Source organism: Petromyzon marinus, unplaced genomic scaffold (assembly GCF_048934315.1).
Source record: "Petromyzon marinus isolate PM22_M1 ecotype Great Lakes invasive population unplaced genomic scaffold, UKy_Petmar_22M1.pri1.0 PM_G_Scaffold_145, whole genome shotgun sequence".
NCBI classification, from domain to species: Eukaryota; Metazoa; Chordata; class Hyperoartia; order Petromyzontiformes; family Petromyzontidae; genus Petromyzon; species Petromyzon marinus.
Window position 1 is genome coordinate 211,113 of NW_027422701.1, and position 23,327 is coordinate 234,439.

At 52.0% G+C, this 23,327-nt stretch overlaps 1 protein-coding gene across 1 annotated transcript; it reads left to right on the forward strand.

The window, feature by feature from the left end:
• The first annotated feature begins 2,719 nt into the window (after positions 1-2,719).
• Positions 2,720-22,554, forward strand: LOC142910484 (basal cell adhesion molecule-like). Its single transcript, XM_076060004.1, has 9 exons — positions 2,720-2,847; positions 3,309-3,433; positions 5,614-5,830; positions 12,831-12,895; positions 14,207-14,291; positions 14,694-14,876; positions 17,912-18,060; positions 19,353-19,506; positions 20,455-22,554. Exons 1-9 carry the CDS (start codon positions 2,787-2,789, stop codon positions 20,748-20,750), a joined length of 1,335 nt encoding a protein of 444 aa, XP_075916119.1. The 5' UTR covers positions 2,720-2,786; the 3' UTR covers positions 20,751-22,554.
• The last annotated feature ends 773 nt before the right edge of the window (positions 22,555-23,327 follow it).

Consider the following 23,327-nt stretch of genomic DNA (forward strand, 5'->3'; position numbering starts at 1 on the left):
TGCCGTTTGACGGAAGCCTAGGGGTTAATTTGGCGCGCGTCCTAACCGCGCGGATGACGTCATGTTGTTGTTTAAATGTGACGTCATGTCGTTTAAATGTGATGACGTTGTTTAAATGTGATGACGTTTAAATGTGATGACGTTTAAACGTGATGTAATCGCCCGCTCGCAGCTGGTATGAAATAACCAATTAATTATTTCACTAAGCCGTCGTGTCAACAAGCCGCCCGGCGGCTCGGAATCAATTAATTAAAAAATAAATAGCGGTCGCCTATTTAATTATTTAGTTAGTACGTGGGATCACGTGGTACCCGCACTGATCGGAGTCGCCCACACGCACAGCGGTGACGCCGATCGCTGTCCCACCGCTCCTTTGAGTCCTCTTCACGCGCAATGCGTCGGCCGGCCAACCCTGCCCCAAGGTTTTTACTCCCGGCGTGAATAGCGACCCCTTGGCTTGCGGGCCTCCCCTCCAGCCGGCTCCCTGCGGACCGCGCCCTGACCTCTTGCTGCCTCCCCTCGGCGGAGAGCGACCGTCCCCCCGGCTGGGGCTCGCCGCGAACTGGGCCCGGATCGGCCGCCCGTGCTCGCTCGCCTTTCCAGCTGCGTGCCGGCGGGGGGGGCGTTGTTGGGGGAAGACGCTAGCCTCGGAGACTTTGCCCCGGGCGGTCGTCGTCGGCCGAACCCGGCCCCGGAGGCGTCCCCCGCGGACCGCCGAGGGCGGCTGGTCTTCTCTCTCGCCGCTCCAGAAGAACCCCGATCCCAATTTGCCCCGTTACGTTCTCAAAGCCCGTCAATCCCCGGGTCACGTGTCCTTCCCGCGAACGTTTTGAGCGCTCTGCGTTCCCCCGCCACCGCCGACTCGCCGACAGTCCCCTCGGTCCCTCGCTCTCTCAGATCCTCCTCCTGTCCGCCTAGGGGCCGTTCCCTCCCACGCCGCCGTGCGCCCTGCCGCAGGGAGCTCGCCTCGGGTCACCGTCCCCCGTGCTGCGCGTGCTTCGTCGCCGCCGGCCCTGTCAAGCTCTACGCCCCCTTTTAGGGGGGGCCGCCGTTTAATTCGGTCTGGGGGGGGCTCGGACAATTTCCCGGTCCGGGGAAACCGCGGGACGTCCCCGCTAGCGGGGGCCCTCGGGTGAAGACCCATCGTGCCGGGTAGATCCCTCCTCGAGACCCTACGGGGGTGCGTGCGGGTGTTTAGTGGGGCGTGCGTGCGGGTGTTTAGTGGGGCGTGCGTGTGGGTGTCTAGTGGGGCGTGCGTGTGGGTGTTTAGTGGGGCGTGCGTGTGGGTGTTTAGTGGGGCATGCGTGTGGGTGTTTAGTGGGGCGTGTGTGTGGGTGTTTAGTGGGGCGTGCGTGTGGGTGTTTAGTGGGGCGTGCGTGCGGGTGTTTAGCGGGGCGTGCGTGTGGGTGTTTAGTGGGGCGTGCGTGTGGAGGTTTAGTGGGGCGTGCGTGTGGGTGTTTAGTGGGGCGTGCGTGTGGGTGTTTAGTGGGGCGTGCGTGTGGGTGTTTAGTGGGGCGTGCGTGAGTTCGTGGGGGGGGGTGTGACGAGAGGGGACCGCCGGCCCAGTTGCTCCCCAGCGGTGGAACCACACTTCGCGTTGCTTCCGTCAAACGTCGTGATTTAATTTGATTATTTTTTTTGCGTTTCAATTTAAAGCTTTCGTGACCGTGAGGGTTCATCCTCTTTGGCTCTTTCGGTAAAGTCACCGCCACGTAGAATGAGAATAAAGTAATAAAATAAAACGATAAAATTCTCACGACGTTTCGGCCACGACCCAAATGGCCTTCTTCAGGTGAAAGGAACAAACCTGTCGGGACGACAGAGCTACAATGTAGCTCTGTGAACAGAGAAGAGGCTCTGTCGTCCGACAGGTCTGTTCCTTTCACCTGAAGAAGGCTGCTTGTGTTGTGGCCGAAACGTCGTGAGAATTTTATTGTTTTATTTTATTATTTTATTCTCATTCTACGTGGTGGTGACTTTACCGAAAGAACTGAAGAAGATATTTTTTTTCCGTTTAATTTTTTCACCTTCGCGCGGCAGGCAAACGCAGCGGCGTACTACGAGGTACGAATCTTGGCGAGTGCAGCAGAATGCGATACGTTACGATACGTTCAGTGCGTGTACGGTACGTAGAGTACGGTACGTGGAGTACGGTACGTGGAGTACGGTACGTAGTGTACGGTACGTACAGTACGGTACGTAGAGTACGGTACGTACAGTACGGTACGTAGAGTACGGTACGTACAGTACGGTACGTAGAGTACGGTACGTAGAGTACGGTACGTGGAGTACGGTACGTAGAGTATGGTACGTTTAGCGATTTCATGTTAGGGTTAGCACGATACTATACGTTAAATGCGCGTTAAAAGTTTTTTTTATAGCAGATAGGTTTGTTTCCTGAATAAACTTTCTATTAAATTGCAGTTGACCTAGGTAGGCGAAGAATTTACCTTGTTTTTTTACTTTACATTTTACTGTGCAATACAGTATTGTAATTAATAAATACATACAGTATATAGTTTACACAGTAGGGTACTGTAAATAACTCTGTCTTGCTAAATATTCACCATTCTTTAAGACTCCCGGGTAGGCCAAGGCCATCTTAGACTTAACGATATTTTAGACCTGCGATGAGGGTCGTCGTAACGCATCTCCGTTGTGAGTGGAGGACCGCTCGACGTGTATCGTGAAATGCGTCGCGTTTAATACTTACACTAGGACTAGCGACGGGAAGGCCACGGTGGTTTGACGGCTCCACAATCTGCAGCGAGGACGGTGCCGACCAAATGTTGCCACGGTGTCTGGTGGTGCTGCTCCTCCTCCTCGCCTCCTTCTCCTCCTTGCAAGGTGATGATCGCCATCATGTACGTCGTCACACTGCAGTGCACAGCGGCGGCATCACTACTATACACTACACTATACACTACACTACTATACACTACACTACTATACACTACACTATACACTACACTATACACTACACTACTATACACTACACTATACACTACACTATACACTACACTACTATGCACTACACTATACACTACACTATACACTACACTACTATACACTACACTATACACTACTGCACACTACACTATACACTACACTACACTATACACTACACTATACACTACACTATACACTACACTATACACTACACTATACACTACACTATACACTACACTACACTATACACTACACTATACACTATACTACTACACTATACACTACACACTACACTATACACTACACTATACACTACACTATACACTACACTAGGAGTCTGCGTGCGGTGATCGTGGCAGGTGGCCATGCAGCGATCTCCATCTCCGTGAGGCCGCTGGTCGAGGTGGAACTGGGACGCCCTTTGGTGGTCCCCTGCACGTACAACGTCTCCGTGGCTAGCGGCGTGGTCACTCAGTGGTACATCGTGAGTACCGCCACCCCACCCCGCACACCTCCACTTGTCACGGGCGGCTACGTACGGTGAGCAAATGACTCAACACTGCCACCCATAGACTCAACACTGCCCATGGACTCAACACTGCACCATAGACTCAACACTGCTACCCATAGACTCAACACTGCCACCCATAGACTCAACACTGCCACCCATAGACTCACCACTGCCCATAGACTCAATACTGTCACCCATAGACTCAGCACTGCCACCCATAGACTCAACACTGCTACCCATAGACTCAACACTGCCACCCATAGACTCAACACTGCTACCCATAGACTCAACACTGCCCATAGACTCAACACTGCTACCCATAGTCTCAACACTGCACCATAGACTCAACACTGCCACCCATAGACTCAACACTGCACCATAGACTCAGCACTGCACCATAGACTCAACACTGCCACCCATAGACTCAACACTGCTACCCATAGACTCAGCACTGCTACCCATAGACTCAACACTGCTACCCATAGACTCAGCACTGCCATCCATAGACTCAACACTGCCCATAGACTCAACACTGCCATCCATAGTCTCAACACTGCACCATAGACTCAACACTGCCCATAGACTCAACACTGCTACCCATAGATTCAACACTGCCACCCATAGACTCACCACTGCTACTCATAGACTCAACACTGCTACCCATAGACTCAACATTACCCATAGACTCAACACTGCTACCCATAGACTCAACACTGCTACCCATAGACTCAGCACTGCCAATTATAGACTCAACACTGCCCATAGACTCAACACTGCTACCCATAGACTCAATACTGCTACCCATAGACTCAACTCTGCTACCCATAGACTCAACACTGCTACCCATAGACTCAACACTGCCCATAGACTCAACACTGCTACCCATAGATTCAACACTGCCACCCATAGACTCACCACTGCTACTCATAGACTCAACACTGCTACCCATAGACTCAACATTACCCATAGACTCAACACTGCTACCCATAGACTCAACACTGCTATCCATAGACTCAGAACTGCCAACTATAGACTCAACACTGCCCATAGACTCAACACTGCTACCCATAGACTCAACACTGCTACCCATAGATTCAACACTGCCACCCATAGACTCACCACTGCTACTCATAGACTCAACACTGCTACCCATAGACTCAACATTACCCATAGACTCAACACTGCTACCCATAGACTCAACACTGCTACCCATAGATTCAACACTGCCACCCATAGACTCACCACTGCTACTCATAGACTCAACACTGCTACCCATAGACTCAACATTACCCATAGACTCAACACTGCTACCCATAGACTCAACACTGCTACCCATAGACTCACCACTGCTGCTCATAGACTCAACACTGCCACCCATAGACTCACCACTGCTACCCATAGACTCAACACTGCCACCCATAGACTCAACACTGCACCATAGACTCAGCACTGCTACCCATAGTCTCAACACTGCTACCCATAGACTCAACACTGCCACCCATAGACTCAACACTGCACCATAGACTCAGCACTGCTACCCATAGTCTCAACACTGCCACCCATAGACTCAACACTGCACCATAGACTCAGCACTGCTATCCATAGACTCAGCACTGCCAACTATAGACTCAACACTGCCCATAGACTCAACACTGCTACCCATAGACTCAACACTGCTACCCATAGACTCAACACTGCTACCCATAGATTCAACACTGCCACCCATAGACTCACCACTGCTACTCATAGACTCAACACTGCTACCCATAGACTCAACATTACCCATAGACTCAACACTGCTACCCATAGACTCAACACTGCTACCCATAGACTCAGCACTGCCAACTATAGACTCAACACTGCCCATAGACTCAACACTGCTACCCATAGACTCACCACTGCTACTCATAGACTCAACACTGCCACCCATAGACTCACCACTGCTACCCATAGACTCAACACTGCCACCCATAGACTCAACACTGCACCATAGACTCAGCACTGCTACCCATAGACTCAACACTGCTACCCATAGACTCAACACTGCTACCCATAGACTCACCACGGCCACCCATAGACTCCCCACTGCTACCCATAGACTCACCACGCTGTCATCCGCCCGACCGCCGTCGCCAAACCCCCCCCCGGCGCAGACTTCGACAACTTCGCGAGTGAGGATATCGTACTGCGACTTACGTCGCTTCGTGGCCGACGGGGACACCGGCTACACGGACCGCATTGATGCCCAACGCGATGATTCCGCACTGGCGCTGGACGCGACGGTGGTTGCGGATGAGCGAGACTTCATCTGCCAGGTGTTTGCGGGGCGGGCCGGCGTGGCAGAGGCGACCACAAGAGTGCGGCTGTTTTGTAAGCGAGCTCACGGTCGGGGCTACTCACTTTAGAATGACGCGCTGTGGGGGGGGGGGGGACGTCCCCTACGACGTGGACCCCCCTTACTTACGGACGTTGCGACGGAGACTCCTTAGTGGACATTACGAGGACCCCTCTTACTTACGGACTTTGCTACGGAGACTCCTTAGTGGACATTACGAGGACTCCCCTTACTTACGGACGTTGCTACGGAGACTCCTTAGTGGACATTACAAGGACTCCCCTTACTTACGGACGTTGCTACGGAGACTCCTTAGTGGACATTACGAGGACTCCCCTTACTTACGGACATTGCTTCGGGGACATTACGAGGACTCCCCTTACTTACGGACGTTGCTACGGAGACTCCTTAGTGGACATTGCGAGGACCCCCCTTACTTACGGACGTTGCTACGGAGACTCCTTAGTGGACATTGCGAGGACTCCCCTTACTTACGGACGTTGCTACGGAGACTCCTTAGTGGACATTACGAGGACTCCCCTTACTTACGGACGTTGCTACGGAGACTCCTTAGTGGACATTACGAGGGCTCCCCTTACTTACGGACGTTGCTACGGAGACTCCTTAGTGGACATTACGAGGACTCCCCTTACTTACGGACATTGCTACGGAGACTCCTTAGTGGACATTACGAGGACTCCCCTTACTTACGGACGTTGCTACGGAGACTCCTTAGTGGACATTGCGAGGACTCCCCTTACTTACTGACGTTGCTACGGAGACTCCTTAGTGGACATTACGAGGACTCCCCTTACTTACGGACGTTGCTACGGAGACTCCTTAGTGGACATTACGAGGACCCCCCTTACTTACGGACGTTGCTACGGAGACTCCTTAGTGGACATTGCGAGGACTCCCCTTACTTATGGACATTACGAGGGCTCCCCTTACTTACGGACGTTGCTACGGAGACTCCTTAGTGGACATTACGAGGGCTCCCCTTACTTACGGACGTTGCTACGGAGACTCCTTAGTGGACATTGCGAGGACCCCCCTTACTTACGGACGTTGCTACGGAGACTCCTTAGTGGACATTGCGAGGACTCCCCTTACTTACGGACGTTGCTACGGAGACTCCTTAGTGGACATTACGAGGACTCCCCTTACTTACGGACGTTGCTACGGAGACTCCTTAGTGGACATTACGAGGGCTCCCCTTACTTACGGACGTTGCTACGGAGACTCCTTAGTGGACATTACGAGGACTCCCCTTACTTACGGACATTGCTACGGAGACTCCTTAGTGGACATTACGAGGACTCCCCTTACTTACGGACGTTGCTACGGAGACTCCTTAGTGGACATTGCGAGGACTCCCCTTACTTACTGACGTTGCTACGGAGACTCCTTAGTGGACATTACGAGGACTCCCCTTACTTACGGACATTGCTACGGAGACTCCTTAGTGGACATTACGAGGACTCCCCTTACTTACGGACATTGCTACGGAGACTCCTTAGTGGACATTACGAGGACTCCCCTTACTTACGGACGTTGCTACGGAGACTCCTTAGTGGACATTGCGAGGACTCCCCTTACTTACTGACGTTGCTACGGAGACTCCTTAGTGGACATTACGAGGACTCCCCTTACTTACGGACGTTGCTACGGAGACTCCTTAGTGGACATTACGAGGACCCCCCTTACTTACGGACGTTGCTACGGAGACTCCTTAGTGGACATTGCGAGGACTCCCCTTACTTATGGACATTACGAGGGCTCCCCTTACTTACGGACGTTGCTACGGAGACTCCTTAGTGGACATTGCGAGGACCCCCCTTACTTACGGACGTTGCTACGGAGACTCCTTAGTGGACATTGCGAGGACTCCCCTTACTTACGGACGTTGCTACGGAGACTCCTTAGTGGACATTACGAGGACTCCCCTTACTTACGGACGTTGCTACGGAGACTCCTTAGTGGACATTACGAGGGCTCCCCTTACTTACGGACGTTGCTACGGAGACTCCTTAGTGGACATTACGAGGACTCCCCTTACTTACGGACATTGCTACGGAGACTCCTTAGTGGACATTACGAGGACTCCCCTTACTTACGGACGTTGCTACGGAGACTCCTTAGTGGACATTGCGAGGACTCCCCTTACTTACTGACGTTGCTACGGAGACTCCTTAGTGGACATTACGAGGACTCCCCTTACTTACGGACGTTGCTACGGAGACTCCTTAGTGGACATTACGAGGACCCCCCTTACTTACGGACGTTGCTACGGAGACTCCTTAGTGGACATTGCGAGGACTCCCCTTACTTATGGACATTACGAGGGCTCCCCTTACTTACGGACGTTGCTACGGAGACTCCTTAGTGGACATTACGAGGGCTCCCCTTACTTACGGACGTTGCTACGGAGACTCCTTAGTGGACATTGCGAGGACCCCCCTTACTTACGGACGTTGCTACGGAGACTCCTTAGTGGACATTGCGAGGACTCCCCTTACTTACGGACGTTGCTACGGAGACTCCTTAGTGGACATTACGAGGACTCCCCTTACTTACGGACGTTGCTACGGAGACTCCTTAGTGGACATTACGAGGGCTCCCCTTACTTACTGACGTTGCTACGGAGACTCCTTAGTGGACATTGCGAGGACTCCCCTTACTTACGGACGTTGCTACGGAGACTCCTTAGTGGACATTACGAGGACTCCCCTTACTTACGGACATTGCTACGGAGACTCCTTAGTGGACATTACGAGGACTCCCCTTACTTACGGACGTTGCTACGGAGACTCCTTAGTGGACATTGCGAGGACTCCCCTTACTTACTGACGTTGCTACGGAGACTCCTTAGTGGACATTACGAGGACTCCCCTTACTTACGGACGTTGCTACGGAGACTCCTTAGTGGACATTACGAGGACCCCCCTTACTTACGGACGTTGCTACGGAGACTCCTTAGTGGACATTGCGAGGACTCCCCTTACTTATGGACATTACGAGGGCTCCCCTTACTTACGGACGTTGCTACGGAGACTCCTTAGTGGACATTACGAGGGCTCCCCTTACTTACGGACGTTGCTACGGAGACTCCTTAGTGGACATTACGAGGGCTCCCCTTACTTACGGACGTTGCTACGGAGACTCCTTAGTGGACATTACGAGGACTCCCCTTACTTACGGACATTGCTACGGAGACTCCTTAGTGGACATTACGAGGACTCCCCTTACTTACGGACGTTGCTACGGAGACTCCTTAGTGGACATTGCGAGGACTCCCCTTACTTACTGACGTTGCTACGGAGACTCCTTAGTGGACATTACGAGGACTCCCCTTACTTACGGACGTTGCTACGGAGACTCCTTAGTGGACATTACGAGGACCCCCCTTACTTACGGACGTTGCTACGGAGACTCCTTAGTGGACATTGCGAGGACTCCCCTTACTTATGGACATTACGAGGGCTCCCCTTACTTACGGACGTTGCTACGGAGACTCCTTAGTGGACATTGCGAGGACCCCCCTTACTTACGGACGTTGCTACGGAGACTCCTTAGTGGACATTGCGAGGACTCCCCTTACTTACGGACGTTGCTACGGAGACTCCTTAGTGGACATTACGAGGACTCCCCTTACTTACGGACGTTGCTACGGAGACTCCTTAGTGGACATTACGAGGGCTCCCCTTACTTACGGACGTTGCTACGGAGACTCCTTAGTGGACATTACGAGGACTCCCCTTACTTACGGACATTGCTACGGAGACTCCTTAGTGGACATTACGAGGGCTCCCCTTACTTACTGACGTTGCTACGGAGACTCCTTAGTGGACATTGCGAGGACTCCCCTTACTTACGGACGTTGCTACGGAGACTCCTTAGTGGACATTACGAGGACTCCCCTTACTTACGGACATTGCTACGGAGACTCCTTAGTGGACATTACGAGGACTCCCCTTACTTACGGACGTTGCTACGGAGACTCCTTAGTGGACATTGCGAGGACTCCCCTTACTTACTGACGTTGCTACGGAGACTCCTTAGTGGACATTACGAGGACTCCCCTTACTTACGGACGTTGCTACGGAGACTCCTTAGTGGACATTACGAGGACCCCCCTTACTTACGGACGTTGCTACGGAGACTCCTTAGTGGACATTGCGAGGACTCCCCTTACTTATGGACATTACGAGGGCTCCCCTTACTTACGGACGTTGCTACGGAGACTCCTTAGTGGACATTACGAGGGCTCCCCTTACTTACGGACGTTGCTACGGAGACTCCTTAGTGGACATTACGAGGGCTCCCCTTACTTACGGACGTTGCTACGGAGACTCCTTAGTGGACATTACGAGGACTCCCCTTACTTACGGACATTGCTACGGAGACTCCTTAGTGGACATTACGAGGACTCCCCTTACTTACGGACGTTGCTACGGAGACTCCTTAGTGGACATTGCGAGGACTCCCCTTACTTACTGACGTTGCTACGGAGACTCCTTAGTGGACATTACGAGGACTCCCCTTACTTACGGACGTTGCTACGGAGACTCCTTAGTGGACATTACGAGGACCCCCCTTACTTACGGACGTTGCTACGGAGACTCCTTAGTGGACATTGCGAGGACTCCCCTTACTTATGGACATTACGAGGGCTCCCCTTACTTACGGACGTTGCTACGGAGACTCCTTAGTGGACATTGCGAGGACCCCCCTTACTTACGGACGTTGCTACGGAGACTCCTTAGTGGACATTGCGAGGACTCCCCTTACTTACGGACGTTGCTACGGAGACTCCTTAGTGGACATTACGAGGACTCCCCTTACTTACGGACGTTGCTACGGAGACTCCTTAGTGGACATTACGAGGGCTCCCCTTACTTACGGACGTTGCTACGGAGACTCCTTAGTGGACATTACGAGGACTCCCCTTACTTACGGACATTGCTACGGAGACTCCTTAGTGGACATTACGAGGACTCCCCTTACTTACGGACGTTGCTACGGAGACTCCTTAGTGGACATTGCGAGGACTCCCCTTACTTACTGACGTTGCTACGGAGACTCCTTAGTGGACATTACGAGGACTCCCCTTACTTACGGACGTTGCTACGGAGACTCCTTAGTGGACATTACGAGGACCCCCCTTACTTACGGACGTTGCTACGGAGACTCCTTAGTGGACATTGCGAGGACTCCCCTTACTTATGGACATTACGAGGGCTCCCCTTACTTACGGACGTTGCTACGGAGACTCCTTAGTGGACATTACGAGGGCTCCCCTTACTTACGGACGTTGCTACGGAGACTCCTTAGTGGACATTGCGAGGACCCCCCTTACTTACGGACGTTGCTACGGAGACTCCTTAGTGGACATTGCGAGGACTCCCCTTACTTACGGACGTTGCTACGGAGACTCCTTAGTGGACATTACGAGGACTCCCCTTACTTACGGACGTTGCTACGGAGACTCCTTAGTGGACATTACGAGGGCTCCCCTTACTTACTGACGTTGCTACGGAGACTCCTTAGTGGACATTGCGAGGACTCCCCTTACTTACGGACGTTGCTACGGAGACTCCTTAGTGGACATTACGAGGACTCCCCTTACTTACGGACATTGCTACGGAGACTCCTTAGTGGACATTACGAGGACTCCCCTTACTTACGGACGTTGCTACGGAGACTCCTTAGTGGACATTGCGAGGACTCCCCTTACTTACTGACGTTGCTACGGAGACTCCTTAGTGGACATTACGAGGACTCCCCTTACTTACGGACGTTGCTACGGAGACTCCTTAGTGGACATTACGAGGACCCCCCTTACTTACGGACGTTGCTACGGAGACTCCTTAGTGGACATTGCGAGGACTCCCCTTACTTATGGACATTACGAGGGCTCCCCTTACTTACGGACGTTGCTACGGAGACTCCTTAGTGGACATTACGAGGGCTCCCCTTACTTACGGACGTTGCTACGGAGACTCCTTAGTGGACATTGCGAGGACTCCCCTTACTTACGGACGTTGCTACGGAGACTCCTTAGTGGACATTGCGAGGACTCCCCTTACTTACGGACGTTGCTACGGAGACCTCTTAGTGGACATTATAAGGACTCCCCTTTCTTACGGACGTTGCTACGGAGACTCCTTAGTGGACATTACGAGGACTCCCCTTACTTACGGACGTTGCTACGGAGACTCCTTAGTGGACATTACGAGGACTCCCCTTACTTACGGACGTTGCTACGGAGACTCCTTAGTGGACATTACGAGGACTCCCCTTACTTACGGACGTTGCTACGGAGACTCCTTAGTGGACATTACGAGGACTCCCCTTACTTACGGACGTTGCTACGGAGACTCCTTAGTGGACATTACGAGGACTCCCCTTACTTACGGACGTTGCTACGGAGACTCCTTAGTGGACATTACGAGGGCTCCCCTTACTTACGGACGTTGCTACGGAGACTCCTTAGTGGACATTACGAGGGCTCCCCTTACTTACGGACGTTGCTACGGAGACTCCTTAGTGGATATTACGAGGACTCCCCTTACTTACGGACGTTGCTACGGAGACTCCTTAGTGGACATTACGAGGGCTCCCCTTACTTACGGACGTTGCTACGGAGACTCCTTAGTGGACATTACGAGGGCTCCCCTGCTTACGAACGTTACTGCGTGACGCCTCTACTTACGAACGTTACCACAGTGACTCACTCGCGAATATTTTTGCGTGGTCTCTACTACTTACCGACGTTACTTCTTACGAACGTTACCCACATACGAACAAGCCGGGATCCAGAGGGTCCACGTTCGTTAGTCTATTTTGCCCGTAAGTCCAACTTCACTCCCGTCGATTCCACACGCGTTGCACGGCGTGCACACTGCTGCTACTATACATGACGCACTACCCGGCCACATTTCGGAGTGAGGTCGGACTCAGGAGCAAGTGGCCGATGACGGCCCCGCGACAAATTGACGCACGGGACGGCCCCTCCCCTCGCTTCCCTTCCAGCGGCCCCCACGGTGGCCGTGACGGCGAGCAAGCGGCCCGTGCTGCTCAACGGACAGCGCCACGAGGTGAGCCCTTGGCCTACGTTGACATTCTCTTTGGTTCTATTCGGTAAAGTCACCACGTAGGTAAAAAATAAAACAAAAATCACGACGTTTCGGCCACAACACAAGCGGCCTTCGTCAGGTGAAGGGATCAGGCTGTCTCGAGGACAGTGCTGGAGTGAAACACAGCCACGCTTAAAGGTCGCGGTCTGAGCGTGGCTGTGTTTCACTCCAGCACTGTCCTCGAGACAGCCTGATCCCTTCACCTGATGAAGGCCGCTTGTGTTGTGGCCGAAACGTCGTGATTTTTTGTTGTTTTACTTTTTTACCTACGTGGTGACTTTACCGAATAGAACCAAAGAGTATGGAGATCCTTGCAGTCACGAAAGCTTTAAATCTAGAATACGTTGACATTTTTTTATTTCAAATTCCTGCTGCACCGTCCGCTGACGGTCATTTAAGGGTTGGTTTTTTTTTTACCTTCACGGCGTCCCCTTCGCGAAAACGGCCGCACGCCAACAGCTGTGCTGTAGACGCCACCGATTCGTGCGTAGATTCAAACGTGGTTTAGTTTTGGTTAGGGGGATGTCGACTACCTCGCCTGGTACGCAGGAGGTCGTGGGTTCGATCCCGACGTGGACAACGCTACTACCCTGGCAACCCGGGTTCGATTCCCGCTCACGGCCAATACCGGTGACGATGATCTGAACCGGTTCCTGTGCCTCCCCTAGGTCGACTCGGCCTCAAATACCTGGTGCGGTGCGTAAAAACATCGCCAGCACCGGGGAGACAAAGGCGACCGGGCGTGGTGCTGGCCACCCACCCCCTCGTGTGCCGTTCTGGCCTTCATAGGTGCTCGCTAACAGCACTTGCCCCTACAGTCTGTTAAGGCTATACATCGGTTCTTTGTCTTTGTTGTGTGTGTTGGTCTGTGTGTGTTTCTGTGTGTGAGTGTCTCTGTGTGTGAGTGTTTGTGTGTGTCTCTGTGTGAGTGTCTATGTGTGAGTGAGGAGCGGTAGTGTAGCGGTTAGCGCGCTGCGCTATGAACCTGGCGATCCGGGTTCGATTCCCGCTCACGGCCAACACCAGTGACGATTATCTGAACCGGTCCCGGACCTCCCCTAGGTCGACTCAGCCTCAAATGAGTACCTGGTGCGGTGTGTAAACATTGCCACTAGGGAGACAAAGGCGGTCGGGCGTGGTGCTGGCCACCCACCCCCTCGTGTACCGTTCCGGCCTTTATAGGTGCTCGCTAACAGCACTTGCCCCTACAGTCTGTTAAGGCTATACAGGGGTTCTTTGTTGTGTGTGTTGGTCTGTTTCCCTCTCGTGCAGATTGGTAAATGTTTCGTGCACAACGCTTACCCAGAGCCCCACATCACCTGGTACAAGACTTCCCTGCCCCTTTTGCCATCACCTGGTAAGTATATCTGCTGGTGAATATATCTGTTGGTTAATGTATCTGCCAGTGAATATATCTGCTGGTGAATGTATCTGTTGGTTAATGTATCTGTTGGTGAATATATCTGTTGGTTAGTGTATCTGCTGGTGAATGTATCTGCTGGTGAATGTATCTGTCGGTTAATGTATCTGTTGGTGAATACGTCTGCTATAGTGCCGTGTATTGCATAGTGTACACTATTACGTGGTGCAGTGAGTAAACATCGCTAGCGCCGCGGGGACAAAGCTGGCGGGGCGTGGTGCTGGCCGCCCACCCCCTCGCGTGTCGTGCCGGGCTGCCACTCGCTAACAGCACTTGTCCCAACGGTCTGTTGAAGTCCACACGGGGGATCTTTGTCTTTGCATGCGTGCGCGTGGCTAGACGTGAAAGTGACGCGGACGGTAGCGACGGAGGCCAACGGCACCTTCGCCGTGACATCCGTCCTGAGCTACAAACCGGAGGAGCGGGATGTGGGAGCCGGGTACCGCTGCGTGGTGAACTACACGATGCCGGGCGGCAGGAGCGAGGCCTTTGCCTCGGAGACGATCCACGTGGGGCTGCATTGTGAGTACACGGGACACCAGGCAGACGCCGGTGCACAACGAACGCGTGTGACGTGCACAACAGACAAATGTGTGTGACGTGCACAACAGAAAATACATGCCTGACGGACCATCTTATTGGGTTAAGGTCAAATTAAACACAGAGACTACCACTGCCTATGAACATTTGACTTTTGAACGTTCAGAGAGACGCTCAAACCTGTTTGTAAGTCCAGTTGCCTGTTCGGAACGAGAGTTGTAAGTTCAACCGCCACGCAATAGATGGCGGTGGTGGCTTTTACATCTGTAGAACATGAACAACCAGTGGCATCTACATCTACAGAACGTGAAGAACCAGAGGCATCTACATCTGCAGAATGTGAAGAATCAGTGGCATCTACATCTGTAGAATGTGAAGACCAGTGGCATCTACATCTACAGAACGTGAAGAACCAGTGGCATCTACAGAACGTGAAGAACCAGAGGCATCTACATCTGCAGAACGTGAAGAACCAGTGGCATCTACATCTGAAGAACGTGAAGAACCAGTGGCATCTACATTTGCAGAAAATGAAGAACCAGTGGCATCTACATCTGCAGAACGTGTAGAACCAGTGACATCTACATCTGCCGAACGTGAAGAACCAGTGGCATCTACATCTGCAGAACGTGAACAACCAGTGGCATCTACACCTGCAGAACGTGAAAAACCAGTGACATCTATATCTGCAGAACGTGAAAAACCACTGGCTTCTACATCTGCAGAACGTGAAGAACCAGTGACATCTACAGATAGTGAAGATCCAGTGGCATCTACAGAACATGAAGAACCAGTGGCATCTACATCTGGAGAACGTGAAGAACCAGTGGCATCTACACCTGCAGAGCGTGAAGAACCAGTGGCATCTACATCTGCAGAACGTGAAGAAACAGTGGCATCTACATCTGTAGAACGTGAAGAACCAGTGGCATCTACACCTGTAGAACATGAAGAACCAGTGGCATCTACATCTGCAGAACGCGAAGAACCAGTGGCATCTACATCTGCAGAACACGAAGAACCAGTGGCATCTACATCTGCAGAACGTGAAGAACCAGTGGTATCTACATCTGAAGAAGGTGAAGAACCAGTGGCATCTACATCTGCAGAATGTGAAGAACCAGTGGCATCTACATCTACAGAACGTGAAGAACCAGTGGCATCTACATCTGCAGAACGTGAAGAACCAGTGACATCTACATCTACTGAACGTGAAGAACCAGTGGCATCTACATCTGCAGAACGTGAAGAACCAGTGACATCTACATCTAAAGAACGTGAAGAACCAGTGGCATCTATAGCTGCAGAACGTGAAGAACCAGTGGCATCTACATCTACAGAACGTGAAGAACCAGTGGCATCTACATCTACAGAACGTGAAGAACCAGTGGCTTCTACATCTGCAGAACGTGAAGAACCAGTGGCATCTACATCTGTAGAACGTGAAGAACCAGTGGCATCTACATCTACAGAACGTGAAGAACCAGTGGTATCTACATCTACAGAACGTGAAGAACCAGTGGCATTTACATCTGCAGAACGTGAAGAACCAGTGACATCTACATCTACAGAACGTGAAGAACCAGTGGCATCTACATCTACAGATCGTGAAGAACCAGTGACATCTACATCTACAGAACGTGAAGAACCAGTGGCATCTATAGCTGCAGAACGTGAAGAACCAGTGGCATCTACATCTACAGAACGTGAAGAACCAGTGGCATCTACATCTACAGAACGTGAAGAACCAGTGGCATCTACATCTACAGAACGTGAAGAACCAGTGGCATCTACATCTACAGAACGTGAAGAACCAGTGGCATCTACATCTGCAGAACGTGAAGAACCAGTGGCATCTACATCTGCAGAACGTGAAGAACCAGTGACATCTACATCTACTGAACGTGAAGAACCAGTGGCATCTACATCTGCAGAACGTTTAAAACCAGTGACATCTACATCTACAGAACGTGAAGAACCAGTGGCATATATAGCTGCAGAACGTGAAGAACCAGTGGCACCTACAATAGGCGGCATCCCGGGATGGAATGGCGTGTTGTACTATTTGAGTTGTTGTTTTGTTGTTGTGTTGTTATTGTTTTGTTGTTGTTGTTGTGTTGTTGTGTTGTTCTTGTGTTGTTGTTTTGTTGTTGTTTTGTTGTTGTTGTTGCTGCTACGAGGCGGGAGAGATGCCCTGGCCCAGGCGTCGAACCCACGTCGCCTGGGGACGACTTTCCTCGCGCTGAACCGTCGCCTCTCGCGCGTCGCGCGTTGGGGGAATCCCGGTGGGGGTGGGCGCGACGGCTCGTTCCACCCCGTCCACCCCGTTCCACCTCGTATCGTCGTTCCACCTTGTTCCACCTCGTTGTATCGTCGTTCCACCCCATCCCACCTCGTGCCACCCGTTCCACCTCGTTGTATCGTCGTCGTCGTCGTCACCGCGAGACGAGGTGGAGGCGACCCCGACTTGGACGTCTGGGACACGCCGAGAGCCCCGCGGCTCCGCGGATTCCTCCGCCGGCGGCTCCTCGGGGGGAAGTCGCGAGCGGACGGCGCCGCTTGGCCGCGAGTGAGCGGGCGGTCGTCTTCTTCGGTCCTTTTGGTAAAAGTCGCCGCCGCCGCGTAGAATGAGAATGAAAATAATAAATCGATGAAATAAAATGACGCGATGAAAATTCTCACGACGTTTCGGCCACGACGCAAGCGGCCTTCGTCAGGTGAAGGGACGAGACTGTCTGGAGGACAGCGCTGGAGCTCCAGCTGCATGAGTCACTCCACAAACAACAGGAGCATCAGTCCAGACAGTCTCGTCCCTTCACCTGACGAAGGCCGCTTGTGTCGTGCCCGAAACGTCGTGAGAATTTTATCGCGTTATTTTATTTTATCAATTTATTATTTTATTCTCATTCTACGTGGTGGTGACTTTACCGAAAGAACCAAAGGAGATGAATCCTTGCAGTCACGAAAGCTTCAAATCGAGATTTCAGCGGGGGGTTGTCGTCTGTCCTCCTCGCCAGACCCGGAAGACGTGAGGCTTGGCCCCACCGGGGCGACCCAGGTCACGGCCGGGGCGACCCAGGTCACGGCCGGGGCGACCCAGGTCACGGCCGGGGCGACCCAGGTCACGCCCTCGTCGTCCGGGATACCCGACTACAAGTGCGCAGAGGTACCCAGTCGCTGCGTCACGATCACCACCAGCACCACCACCAGCGTACCACCACCACCAGCGTGCCACCACCACCACCGTGCCACCACCGTGCCACCACCACCACCACCGTGCCACCACCACCACCGTCACCACCACCAGCGTGCCACCACCACCGTGCCACCACCACCGTGCCACCACCACCACCGTGCCACCACCACCGTGCCACCACCGTCACCACCACCACCAGCGTACCACCACCACCGTGCCACCACCACCGTCACCACCACCACCACCAGCGTACCACCACCACCACCACCACCGTGCCACCACCACCACCGTGCCACCACCACCACCGTGCCACCACCACCACCAGCGTGCCACCACCACCACCGTCACCACCACCACCACCGTGCCACCACCACCAGCGTGCCACCACCACCACCACCGTCACCACCACCACCGTCACCACCACCACCACCACCGTCACCACCACCACCACCGTGCCACCACCACCACCGTGCCACCACCACCAGCGTGCCACCACCACCACCGTGTCACCACCATAACCACCGTGCCACCACTACCGTGCCACCACCACCACCACCACCTGAGTTTGATTCCCGCTCACAGCCAACAGCAGTGATAGCGATTATCTGAACCGGTCCTGGGCCTCCCTTAGGTCTACTCAACCTCTAATGAGTACTTGTAGTAAACATCGCTAGCACGGGGGAGACAAAGACGGCGGTGGTGACGGTGGTGGTGACGGTGGTGGTGACGGTGGTGACGGTGGTGGTGACGATGGTGGTGACGGTGGTGACGGTGGTGGTGGTGACGGTGGTGGTGACGGTGGTGGTGACGGTGGTGGTGACGGTGGTGGTGGTGACGGTGGTGGTGACGGTGGTGGTGACGGTGGGGGTGACGGTGGTGACGGTGGTGATGGTGGTGCGTGACATTTACGAAGATGAGAATGAGGTGAGTGGCACAGTAGGGGGTACAGGTGGTGCACCGTGCAAGGCATCTCAGTCGACTCATGGCACCGTGGCACCTGCTGGGTCTGCCTCGTGAACCTCCTGCCCGCGGGCGTTCGACACTTCACGTGGTGGCCTCGACGTGCACACGGCCTGGCGCGAGCGCCGCGGTGACGTCACCGCCGCTTGGCGGTGACGCGTGTGGGCGCGTCGTCGCGTGTCGGTGAGCGTTCGCGTGTCGGTGAGCGTTCCGGGGGGGGGGGGGGTGGTGTAGCAGAGAGAGCGCCCGACGCTCCATGGAGCCTCACGGCCGTCGCCTTCCCGGCGCTCTACGTGCCTCAGGCCGGGGAGGCGGTGTCCGGCGGGGCCACGTCGGCCCCGCGGCACGCGAGGCCGTCCGGGGGGAGCGGCGGCGACGGCCGCTCCCGGTGCGTCACCTCGCCGCCCTCCGTGCCGGGCCTGGTGAGGTCGCGATCCGTCAAGGTCACAGTGGAAGGTAACCGGGGCGGCAGGAGAGAGAGAGAGACTCAGCGATGACGCTGAGTCTCTCTCTCTCTCACATACCACTAGCAGAGACGCCACTCTCTCTCTCCACTCTCTCCACACTCTCCACTCTCTCTCTACTCTCTCTCCACTCTCTCTCCACTCTCTCTACTCTCTCCACTCTCTCTACTCTCTCCACTCTCTACTCTCTCCACTCTCTCCACTCTCTCTCCACTCACCACTCTCTCCACTCTCTCTCCACTCTCTCTCTACTCTCTCTCCACTCACCACTCTCTCTCCACTCTCTCCACTCTCTCCTCTCTATCTGTCTCCACTCTGTCCTCTCTCTCTCCACTCTCTATGTTCTCTCCTCTCTCTGCTCTCTCTCCACGCTCTCTGCCCACGCCGTCTCTCTCCACTCTGTCCTCTCTCTCCACTCTCTCTCTTCTCACCATTCTCTCCTCTATCTCTCTCCACTCTCTCTCCACTCTCTCTCCTCTCTATCTCTCTCCACTCACCACTCTCTCTCCACTCTCTCTTCACTCTCTCCACTCACCACTCTCTCTCCACTCACCACTCTCTCCTCTATCTCTCTCCACTCTCTCTCCACTCTCTCTCCTCTCTATCTCTCTCCACTCACCACTCTCTCTCCACTCACCACTCTCTCTCCACTCTCTCTCCTCTCTATCTGTCTCCACTCACCACTCTCTCTCTCCACTCACCACTCTCTCTCTCTCCACTCGCTCTCCTCTCTATCTGTCTCCACTCTTTCCTTTCTCTCTCCTCTCTCCACGTTCTCTCCTCTCTATCTCTCTCCTCTCTATCTGTCTCCACTCTGTCCTCTCTCTCTCTCCACTCTCTCCACGTTCTCTCCTCTCTATCTCTCTCCTCTCACCACTCTCTCCTCTCTCTCTGCTCTCTCTCCGCGCTCTCTGCCCACACCGTCTCTCTCCACTCGCAGGAGGAGCGGAGGAAGCGGAGGAGTCGGGACGTGGTCTACCGTGGATCATCATCATCCTCACCATCATCTTCGTGATCGTCCCCCTCCTCGTCGTCATCATTTCGGCCCTTCATCACGTTTGCTCGGGAGAGTCGGAAGAGGAGGGATCGGGAGGAGGAGAGGCGGCGATCGCGGTCGGCTTCGTCGCGAGCGAGGAGGAGGAGGGCGGTGGCCACACGCTGGCGCTGCACAGGGCCACGGGCGCGGCCACCAGGCACGGCCGCAGGTCGCTGGCCGAGATGTGCGGTCGTCACTGACGAGGCAGCAGCGGTGTTGACGGCCTGCCGCTGCCTCCAAGACACACGGAGCCGTGAGGCAGGCCTGCAAGCAGGCTCCTCGCCACCGCCGCCGCCGCCATCGCTATCGTCAGCGCCAACACCGCCGTCGTCAACATCACAACCATCGTCACCACCACCATCATCACCACCATCATCATCACCTTGTGTCTTTTGTGTTTTGAGCTCAGGTCGCAAACACGGATCGAGCCGTGACATTTTGAAGATCAGTGTCTCTTATTTGTTTAAACACGAATCTAACTGACATTTTGTAGATCAGTGTCTCTTATTTGTTTAAACACGAATCTAACCGTGACATTTTCAAGATCAGTGTCTCTTATTTGTTTAAACACGGATCTAACCGTGACATTTTGAAGGTAAGTGTCTCTTATTTGTTTAAACACGAATCTAACCGTGACATTTTGAAGGTCAGTGTCTCTTATTTGTTTAAACACGGATCTAACCGTGACATTTTGAAGGTCAGTGTCTCTTATTTGTTTAAACACGGATCTAACCGTGACATTTTGAAGGTCAGTGTCTCTTATTTGTTTAAACACGGATCTAACCGTGACATTTTGAAGAACCGTGAGCAAACAGCCAAGGAACAGGGAAAGCTGATACCCTTAGACAATGCAATTTGTTTTTACGCAGAGATGGTTACAGTAAATCAAAGAGTACAGTTACTTAATCAATTTTCCAGTAGCAAACAGCCAGTTTCACAATAGACTCCACCCTGATTAGCCAAATGTGTCTGAGCACATGTTTAATGTGCAGTTGTATTTTTTATTTTACTATTTTTCTGAATGCTTAACTATTTATGTTCCGAATTGTAATATCGAAGCCAATACACAAGGCAGGGAAATTCCTACTGGCAGCAGATCGATGTCTCAATTAGTAAAGATGCCACAAGAAACACCACGAGAATATCTTCTGGCATCTCTTCAAGAGGTCACACTTAACCAGCACATTCCTGTGCTCCATTAGAGCAGTTCAATGCGTGTCAGTCATCTGACATGTGCTACTTATATCTCACTCTCAGAGTTGGTCGAATCCAAATTAAGTGAAAATGCAAGGTAGCTCTCTGATGTAGGTGTAACAATGATGTCACTAGTTGCACCTCGTGATTAGATGAATTGCCGCAATTTAAATAAAATCATCTATCCGTTTTTTATAACATTGTAGTGAATTTGGGCCCATTGCATAAACATTCAGATACAAATAATCCATTGTTTTCATATTCTATTCAATGCATGCTTAATTAAATGCGAAATCGATATTGATATCAATGGATCAATCCATCATTCTATTTTACTGTCTGTCATAAAAAAACGGTGCTGGCTCATTCTAATGTGGGCATTAGCTACCCCAAGTGATACAGCCAACTTCGAGGGATGGATGAGTAAAGAATCCGCTTATTTGGCTAATCTTAGAAAAGGTCAAGGCAATCGTCGAGAAGACGCACAACTTAAACCTATCGCCTGGCTCACCTGTGGAGTCACGCCGTGAAATAGGTGGTGTTGGGTCATTACGACGTCTTCGTTCTATTTAAACAGTAACATGAAAGTAATATATATAGACTGTACACAAGCAAGTGGAACAAATCTTGGCAAAAAATCTCAGCAATGATCACTTGCATTGTCTTTAGTCACAGAAACAGTAATCTGAGATGCGCATTGAGTAATGGAAGGTGATTTAATCCTTTGAGCAAGTAATTTATTTCTTCAACAGATGTAATTTTTCATACAGTTAGCTTGCAAATAAAAAACACATTTTCATTTTGAACTCATCTATATTCCCGCATTGTTATTTATTAGCATTATTGGTTTGTGCCTTTGAAATTAAATGAAGTAGCATTTGATTTACAATCAGGTATAACCTTCATTAAAACTGCGCAGGGCTTAGAGTGAATAAATAACGTTGGTTACTGTGTCCATATTCTTTGAAGTCTATGGGAGACTTTAACATTGAAGTCTATGGGAGACTTTAACATTGAAGTCTATGGGAGACTTTAACATTGAAGTCTATGGGAGACTTTAACATTGAAGTCAATGGGAGACTTTAACATTGAAGTCTATGGGAGACTTTAACATTGAAGTCTATGGGAGCCTTAAACATTGAAGTCTATGGGAGACTTTAACATTGAAGTCTATGGGAGACTTTAACATTGAAGTCAATGGGACACTTTAACATTGAAGTCTATGGGAGACTTTAACATTGAAGTCTATGGGAGCCTTAAACATTGAAGTCTATGGGAGACTTTAACATTGAAGTCTATGGAAGACTTTAACATTGAAGTCTATGGGAGACTTTAGCATTGAAGTCTATGGGAGACTTTAACATTGAAGTCTATGGGAGACTTTAGCATTGAAGTCTATGGAAGACTTTAACATTGAAGTCTATGGGAGACTTTAACATTGAAGTCTATGGGAGACTTTAACATTGAAGTCTATGTGAGACTTTAACATTGAAGTCTATGGGAGCCTTTAACATTGAAGTCTATGGGAGCCATACGCTTTGGTTCTTTCGGTAAAGTCACGTAGTAGGTAAAATAAAATAAAT